At 37.4% G+C, this 8,521-nt stretch overlaps 1 protein-coding gene across 1 annotated transcript in view; it reads left to right on the top strand.

Annotated features, from left to right (window-relative positions):
- The window catches only part of LOC124777865, a 66,563-nt gene extending 59,619 nt beyond the window's left edge, over positions 1 to 6,944 (top strand). The window contains exon 4 of the mRNA XM_047253399.1: positions 6,065 to 6,944. Coding sequence (XP_047109355.1) covers positions 6,065 to 6,844 — 780 coding nt within the window. The 3' untranslated portion in view covers positions 6,845 to 6,944. The remainder of the gene's footprint in view (positions 1 to 6,064) is intronic.
- Positions 6,945 to 8,521: the final 1,577 nt, after the last annotated feature.

An 8,521-nucleotide genomic window follows, 5' to 3' on the forward strand; every position in this document is an offset into this window, starting at 1 on the left:
AAAGTGACGGTTTTTTGTGCTGTATCCTGGCGGATAGTTTATGGGCCTTTCTTTTTTGGTGTACCTACTGTAACTGACACTTCTTACCTTGATACACTAGAGCAATGGCTCTTCCCGCAGTTGGAAGAAGATGAACCACAGAACTTCATTTTGAACTTCCCTGTAACCAAGTGCTGGCTAGGCCACAAGGGGCCCAATGACAGGGCTTGCTTTGCATGGCCTCCATGTTCACTCGACCTAACGCCATGCGGTTTTTTCCTTTGGGACTTCATCAAGAATCGTGTGTACATGCCTCCGCTACCAGCAGACCTCCATAAATTAAGAAGCCGGATTGAAGCAGCTGTTGTTACAATCACTGAAGACACACTATCAACATTTGAGAAGAATTCAGCTATAGACTTGATGTGTGCCGTGTAACAAATGGTGCTCACATTGAACATTTATAAGGTTCTTGGTGAAACTGTTTAGGTTGCTCTTTCATTTGACATATCATTTATAACTGTAAGTTTAATATAATAAATATCATAAGGCATTAAAACCCCAATATTCATTTATAAACACCCTGTATAAAATGTATTGGATAGTAGGTACTTTTTAGCTGCCTTTTTAAATAAGTGTATTTTTGCAATTTCTTTAATCTCTTTTGGTACTTTATCATACTGTTTTATTCCTTGGTAGAAAATGCAGTTTTGAGTTTTATGTTTATTTTTTCTTGGTAAATGTTAGTTGAGTCTATCTCTTGTTGCATGGTCATGGGCAGAGCTGTTTGTGCAGTAATTACCAATGTTATTTTTGATGTGTACAACTGACTGGTAAATGTATTCACATGGAACAGTTAAAATCGCCAGTGTTTTGAACAGATCTTTAGAATGAGCTCGACTAGTATTTTTGGTTATTATTTTTATGGTTCTTTTCTGGAGTTTGGAAATGGTGTTGAGTAGCAATCTGTCATTTCCATGATATTGTTATTATTCCACCCTGGATTTTACATTGTTTAAAGTTTGTATTTTGTGTATATAGTTACTGTACTTTTCTTTTATTAGTTTACAATAATAAGACATTTGCTTGTAATTCTCAGAATGTATCTGTTCAACTCCTGTGCAGATGATGTTCTGTCGGCGTGTTTATTTTGTATTATTTCCTAGCCTATGTGCCAGTTTCTCTTTTCTCGGTACCTGAACTACCATCCTAACCTATACCCATTCATACTCAGCATTCCTCTTTCTGTGGTGGAATGGTTTTCAGAAATACATTTTTTACCTACATAATTAGTAGGTTGCAGATCAGAGGTATGTTAATTCTATTTTTAAACCTGGTAATATTTTGGTATAATAAATTGACATGAACCTTCTCATTTTCTCCAATTTCAGGCTAAAAATTTCGAGTTATAATTAAATCGTTTTAAGGATGTTAGTTTGAACAATGAATATATTGAAAAAAATGGGACTTTCTTCATGCCAGTGACTACAAAGATACTCCTATGAGTCCCACGGGGCTTCATTATAGGAACTATTTTGCTTTTGTTCTGCATTTATCGTTTGTGCATTAATGTAAATGCCCATCAGTTTTATTTGCAAATGATACATTTTATTGAATACCATGAGTCAGAAAGCACCCCTGTCTACACCACCAATACACTAAATCATTAGAACCATGTTTTCAGCTCAATGGATTAACACTGAACATCCCAAAAACCTACATCACTCATTTCAGAATAAACAGCCAAAACCCAAGGAAACTGAAATATTTCGTAAAAATCAATATCTAGAAGTAGAGCCCAAGAAATTTTTTAAGATTAAACACAGATAATAATTTAAAATGGACTAAACAAGCTGAGTATTTACTAAACAAATTTTGTTTCTTTGCATTTGCATTTCAAATATTAGCCAGTGCCAATAATAAGGAAATTCGCAACCATAGCTGCTTCCAATCCGTTATAATGTACAAAATAGTGAAAATTCCAGGTTGGAATATCAACAGTTATGATAAGGATAGATTGCTACTCACTGTAAAGATGACATGTTGAGTTTCAGACAGGCACAACAAAAAGACTGTTACACACGGAGCTTTCAGCTAAAGCCTTCTTCAGAAAAGAAAAGAAAACATGCACACAAATTCACACAGGCAGGCACTCCTCATGCACACATGTTCACTATCTTTGGCCACACTGAGCAGATTGCAACTGTAGTGTAGGGAAGGGAGGAGGAATAGCATGGTAGGAGGGGGGGGGGGGGGGTGCAGAGGGGAAAGTAGAGCACTGTCGCGTGCAGTGACTATAAGGCAGTAGGATGAAGCTGCCAGGTGCAGCATTGGGAGGCTGAGGGAGAAGGGGGGAGTGTTGAAGGATGGGAGCAGACTGGTGGGTGCCTTGGCAGAGAGCAGCTCACAATGAGGGTGTGGGCACTTGAATTGGGAGGATGTGATATGATAGGACAAGAGGGGGGAGGGAAATTGTTGGGTGGAGGGTGTGGGGACAGTATGGAATGGTAAGTTGAGACCACGGTAATTTCTGGGGCGAAGAATGTTTTGTAAGGATAACTTCCATCTGCAAAATTCAGAAAATCTGGTGGTGGAGAAGAGGATCCAGACTGTCCATGTTTTGAATGAGCTTTTGCAATTGAGCATATTATGTTCAGCTGCATGCTGGCTTCTGGTCACAGTTTGACAATTAGCTTTCATCTTTGTGGGCAGCCAGTTGGTAATCATACCAATATAAAAAGCTGTGGAATGGTTGCAGCAGAGGTAGTATATGACATGGCTACTTTCACAGATGGCCTGACCCCAGATGGGGTAGTATAAGCCTCTGACAGGACTGGAATAGGTAAGTGCTGGATGGGTGCATTGGGCAGGTCTTGCACCTGGGTCTTCCACAGGCATATGATCCCTGTGCCAAGGGGCTCGGATTGGAAGTGGTGTAGGGATGGACTAGCTTGCTGTGGGGATTGGGTGCCTGACACGTCACCACGTTAGGAGGGTGGGTACAATCATGGGTAGGGTGTCTCTCATTTCAGGGCATGGTGATAGGTAATCAAAGCCCTGATGAAGGATGTGGTTCAGTTGCTCCAGTTTGAGGAGGTTCTGAGTGACAAAAGGGGTACTCCCTGGTTCTGGGGAGTGTTGGGAGGATTGGGGTTGTGTGAAAATATGGAATGGGAAATTGTTCGTGGGCAAGGGCTGGGAAATAGTGCCTGGCTGCGAAGGTCTCTGTGAGACCTTCCGCATACTGGGCAAGGTAGTTCTTGTCACTGCAGATATGCCGTCCCCGGGTGGCCAGGCTGTGTGGGAGGGGTTTTTTGGTGTGGAAGGGGTGGCCGCTGTTGAATTGCATGTACTGGCAGTGGTTGGTTGTTGGCGTGGCCAGTATAGTTGTTTGAAGAAATTCGAGCAACATATTATGCTTACTGAAACTACATAAAAGAATCATTAGAATGACGTCACCCACTATTTAAAGACCTGCAATAATTAACCGTTACCTCCCTATATATCTATGATCTTATCGTCTTTTAACATAATAACTAATAATTATTCAAGGTAAACTGTTATAATATGAGAAATAAAGCTAATTGTGTGCTCCCTTCTCATCATTTAAACATATGTGCTCGGACTCTGTGAACATTTACACCAAACTAACAGGCAAGAACATTCTGAGTATGAAACTAGATTCACTGGGAGGGAGGAGGGGAAGGGGAGCTACATGATTATAAACTTCAGTGCTACTACTCAGTTAAAGATTTATTGAAGGATGCATGAAATATTTGAAGAGGAGGTAGTTTATCAATAGTTTTGTTGTGTAAATGTCGCTGTCTTTTCACCAAAACTATAGTGTCATATCAGTCTCCTTATATAGAAGCCAATTTGCAGAGGATGTTGTTGATCTTATACTGTAGGCATTGTTTAAGAAGGGATTTTTTGAAATTCCTCAAAGGGGTGTAACGGAATGAAAGGTTTTTTGAAAAATGTGTTGCAAATATGACAATTTTGAAGCTAGGGCTGTGTAAATTGGTATTTGGTTTCTCAGTCAGAAATAAATAAATATGTTTTTCAGCATTTCTGGAAATTTGACCACTAAGGGAGTAAAATAGTGAGAGAAAGTCTTTTGAAAATAAATCATTATTAAATAACTATTAAAGCATTGTTAAAGATCCATCTATGAAAACTGGTTTTGACTTCTCATTTAGAAATAAAAAAATTCGTCTTTCAGTAACTTTGGAAATTTAATCCCCGAAGGGAGTGAAATAGGGGGTGAAAAGTTTTATGGAATTATATACTATGAAAGTCTTTCTTCAAGCGAAATCTATCAAAATTTTGTATTTGGCATTTCTGTCAGAAATGAAAAAAAAATACGTTTCACTGTTTTTGGAAATTCAGCTCCCAAGGGGGCGAAACAGGGGATGAAAAATGCTTAAGAAGATATTTCATTACACTAAAAAAAAAGGAGCTAATTCATGAAGACTGATGTACACTTATGTGTTAGGGGATGAAAGTTTCTATGGAAATGTCACCGTAAGAAAGCAAAAAGCATGATTAACAAAAACCTTGGACACTAGCTACCAGAATTGCTTTTTGGTCAGAAGTACTTTCAAAAAAGACCATGCTTTAGAAGCCTTAATTAGTGTGAAAAGTCTAGAAGGTGTTGCAATTTGTGAAATTATCAAAGAAAGCTATTTAACAGTCACCACAACAATTTGTCAGCATAAAAAAGAAACAGCTTGTAATGTAATTACTACACAAACGCGAGCAAAGCAGCAGGCACTAAGCTAGTGAAGTTATGTTTCCACTTTTTTACATGTCTCCTGTACTATAAGCAAATGATTAGCATCTGCATATTATGAGACGAATAAATCACAATTCACATCTTATAAAAGAAGAATATATACTAATAACATTTCATTTTCTGTAAATTGTTCCTGCTGCCTTTGGTTTCAAAGAATGTATTCTGGTCAGCATTGTCCTAAATCTACAAATGCTATAAAGGTAGGTTTGTCTTTTTTAAATCCAACTTCTATAATAATTTTTTGAAAAATATGTAAAAACCTGCCAACCGGTTGCATAAGTTTTCTATATACCTTGACCAGGTTTCGTCACCTCTAAGGGTGACTTCATCAGAAGGTAAGGTAATAAGTTGCAATGTCAGTACTGCTTCAAGTGTTCCTATATTTCTCCAGAATCCAAACTGGTCTTCCAATCTTCTTTAAATAATTTGTGTTAGTAATCTCTAATCTAATCTAATCTTTGAAACTATGATTTACCAATTGATGATTTGGTAATATTCATGCCACTGCCTTCTTTTGAATTGAGAGTCTTGAAATCTTAGCCTACTTTGTTTGCTGTATGTATCTTACCCACCACATTGTTGGTTCTCCCAAGAATCTCAGTAATTCTGTGGCAATGTCATCTGTTCTTGTTTTGTCATAGGTTTCTCAGTGCTCTATCAAATTCTTCTTGCAAAATTCTCGTCCCATCTGAGAAGACTCCCCTGACTCGGGGTTCTGGGTGACTTTTCCAAACTCTGCCACCGGTAAAATTTTGCACAGAGCACAACTCAGTCATTGTAAACATCTTGTTTAAGGGTTGTGAAAGAAGACTGCATATGTATAAGAAACATGAAGATAGCAGAGGGTTTCTAATAGATTATACAATAGTAAGACTGAGACTTTGAAACCAGATTTTAAACTGCAACCATTTTGAGGGTTATGGGTATGGACTGCAGACTGAACTGGAAGAATATACAGAAGTGTAGGATATTGAGATGGATTCTCAATAAGTGGAAACAGTCAGTGGTTGTTTTGAGTTTCAAAAGGAGCATTAGGCAGTATAGGCAGTATCTGACTGATGTATTTAACGGAATCTGGAATACAATAAAAAATGAATGAGTAACTTTGAAAGATGAAATAGTGTAGTGAAGTCAGTAGACGAATGAATAGGGGGGAAAAGACAAGATCAAGTAGGAATCCTTCATATTTTAATAGAAATACTAATTTCTTCAGCAGTAAGGTGAAATCTTGTAATTTATTTGTCTTTATTCAGTTGCACTTGTAATCAGTACCAAAATTTTTTTTTGCAGAAAACATTGGCACAGTGGGACAAGGTGTTCTACATAGCTGCTGCTACTTCTGCTGGTACTTACTTCTTATACCTCGCATTTGGATCTGTTGATGAACAGCCTTGGAATGCCCCACGAGAAAGCAAATCCATAAAAAGAAATGGAGTTCACAACATAGAAGAGGAAAGCAACTATATCCCAGGAGAACAGGTCAACAATTATATCTCCACAGACCAAGACAGCACTGAGAACTTCTCAGAAGAGGCCCATGAAATTATTAATTATTATATAGAAAACGCCATTAATCTTAACTCTAACTCTGCAGGGCGGGACAGCAATCACGCTGACCAGGAAAGCAACAGTGTTCTAAAAGATCAAGCCAACAATTCCACCTCCTCTGAGCAGAACAGCTGCCACAGCTTTCCGGAAGAGGCCCGTGAAATTATTAATCATTATGTAGGAGGGGCCATTAATCCTATAAAAGATAGCAATCATGCAGACAAGGAAAGCAACAGTGTTCTAAAAGATCAGGCCAAAAATTACACCTCCTCTGAGCGGAACAGCTGTCACAGCTTTTCGGAAGAGGCCCGTGAAATTATTAAACATTATGCAGGAGGGGCCATTAATCCTATAAAAGATAGCAATCAGGAAAGCAACAGTGTTCTAAAAGATCAGGCCAACAATTACACCTCCTCTGAGCAGAACAGCTGTCACAGCTTTTCGGAAGAGGCCCGTGAAATTATTAATCATTATGCAGAAGGGGCCATTAATCCTACAAAAGACAGTAATCATAACTCATGATATACTCAGAGCTGATTGTGAAAATATATGAATAAGTAAAGTTGTAGGATCATCAAAGAGAAGTGGCATATTGATACTGCTGCACATTTTCTTGGATTATTTGTGGGCATAATTGCAAAAGAAAATGAGAAACATTTTATTCCTCTGCAGCAATTAAATAGTATCCAAGTAAAAATAATGCTGGACTGTAATGTTAACCTTACTTGATATGTATTCGAAAATGTACTCATTATCATTTTCAGTAAAGTGATAGTTGCATTGTGACAGTGACTTTTTATGTAATAATAAAACTGTTGTCATGATGTTGGTCTTATCCTTGAAAGTGTAAGCTGATTGCAATAATGACTGATACAGTTTAAATTCTCCATTTAGAATAGTAGGATTGTGGTGAAGACCTCTACACATTAATGCTGTTTACATCAGCATCCAGTTACAATTCTTTTATCGAATTGATGTGGAATGAGTCCGTTTACAGGATATCTGTATATGATTAGTGTTGACATTAATGAACACATTATTTTGTAGTCCTCACGCAACTACACTTAAAAACTAGGCTACCACTTTCAAAACAGGAATTTTTCCACGGAATAGGAGTTGTTCGGCATAATATGATTTTAGGTTAGATTTAAAATCTTCTTTGCTACCTGCCAAACATTTTTATGTTATTGGGCAAATTATAAAAAATATTTGTTGACAAATATTGAACTCTGTTCTGAGTCACTGACAGCTTTAATAGTGGGTATTAGAGGTCAATTTTTTTCTCTAGTGTTGTAGGCAAGGACATCACTGTTCTCAAACTGTGATAGATATTAATGAACATATGTAGTGTGACACTACAGTTAAATGCCTAAATCTGTGAAGAGCTACCTGCATGACAACTGCTCGTGGACACCACGTATTATTGTTACTGCTCACTTTTGTGCAATCAGAAAAGTAGTGATTTATGCCAGAAAACTATTCCACAAATCATTATTGAGAGAAAATATGCAAAATATGTCACGAGACACCAATTGTGTTGTTGTCACAGATAAAGCAGTATGAAATTAGTAGGCTAACTTTCACATGTAGGAAAGCTCTGGCTGAATGTAGGTATTTATGAGTAAATGAGACTACTCACTGAATAACAGGGGCCCCAAGTTGTCAAGAGGCACACACAGAAGAGATCTCTGATGAAGCTGTTGCATGTTTAATTGTAAATGGGGCAGAGATTTAAGAAAAGATAAATGAAATAAAATTCATTTCTGTGTCCAAGATGGTGATATGGTGCCACTGCAGCGATCTCTACCTGAAAAGTCCATTGAATTCCATATGGTTATCTTGATACAGGTGAATTTAGTGTATTCTGTTTAGAAATTATTTGAACAATGTGACAGTTTATTACTGATCTGTTTTTTCTGAAGCATGACCATGGTTCACTGTTTAAAAACTATGAAGAGAAAAAAAAGAATGGAATGTGTAACTGTTCAAAATGTACCAGTTTTGGTATTTGGAAAGCACTGCTACTTCTGTCTCAAGTGTTGTAAATGTACATATTTATCTTTCATTCTGGTCCAGTGCCTTCAGTTTCTTATCTTTTTTGCTAAGTAACTCATGACTACATTTTTTAGGTTGTAAATAAGATCACTAAAACGTACTTCATACTGATTGTAGAACATGTCATTTGTTATGGAGTGACTC

The sequence above is a fragment of the Schistocerca piceifrons genome, chromosome 2, assembly GCF_021461385.2.
Source record: "Schistocerca piceifrons isolate TAMUIC-IGC-003096 chromosome 2, iqSchPice1.1, whole genome shotgun sequence".
Lineage (NCBI taxonomy): Eukaryota > Metazoa > Arthropoda > Insecta > Orthoptera > Acrididae > Schistocerca > Schistocerca piceifrons.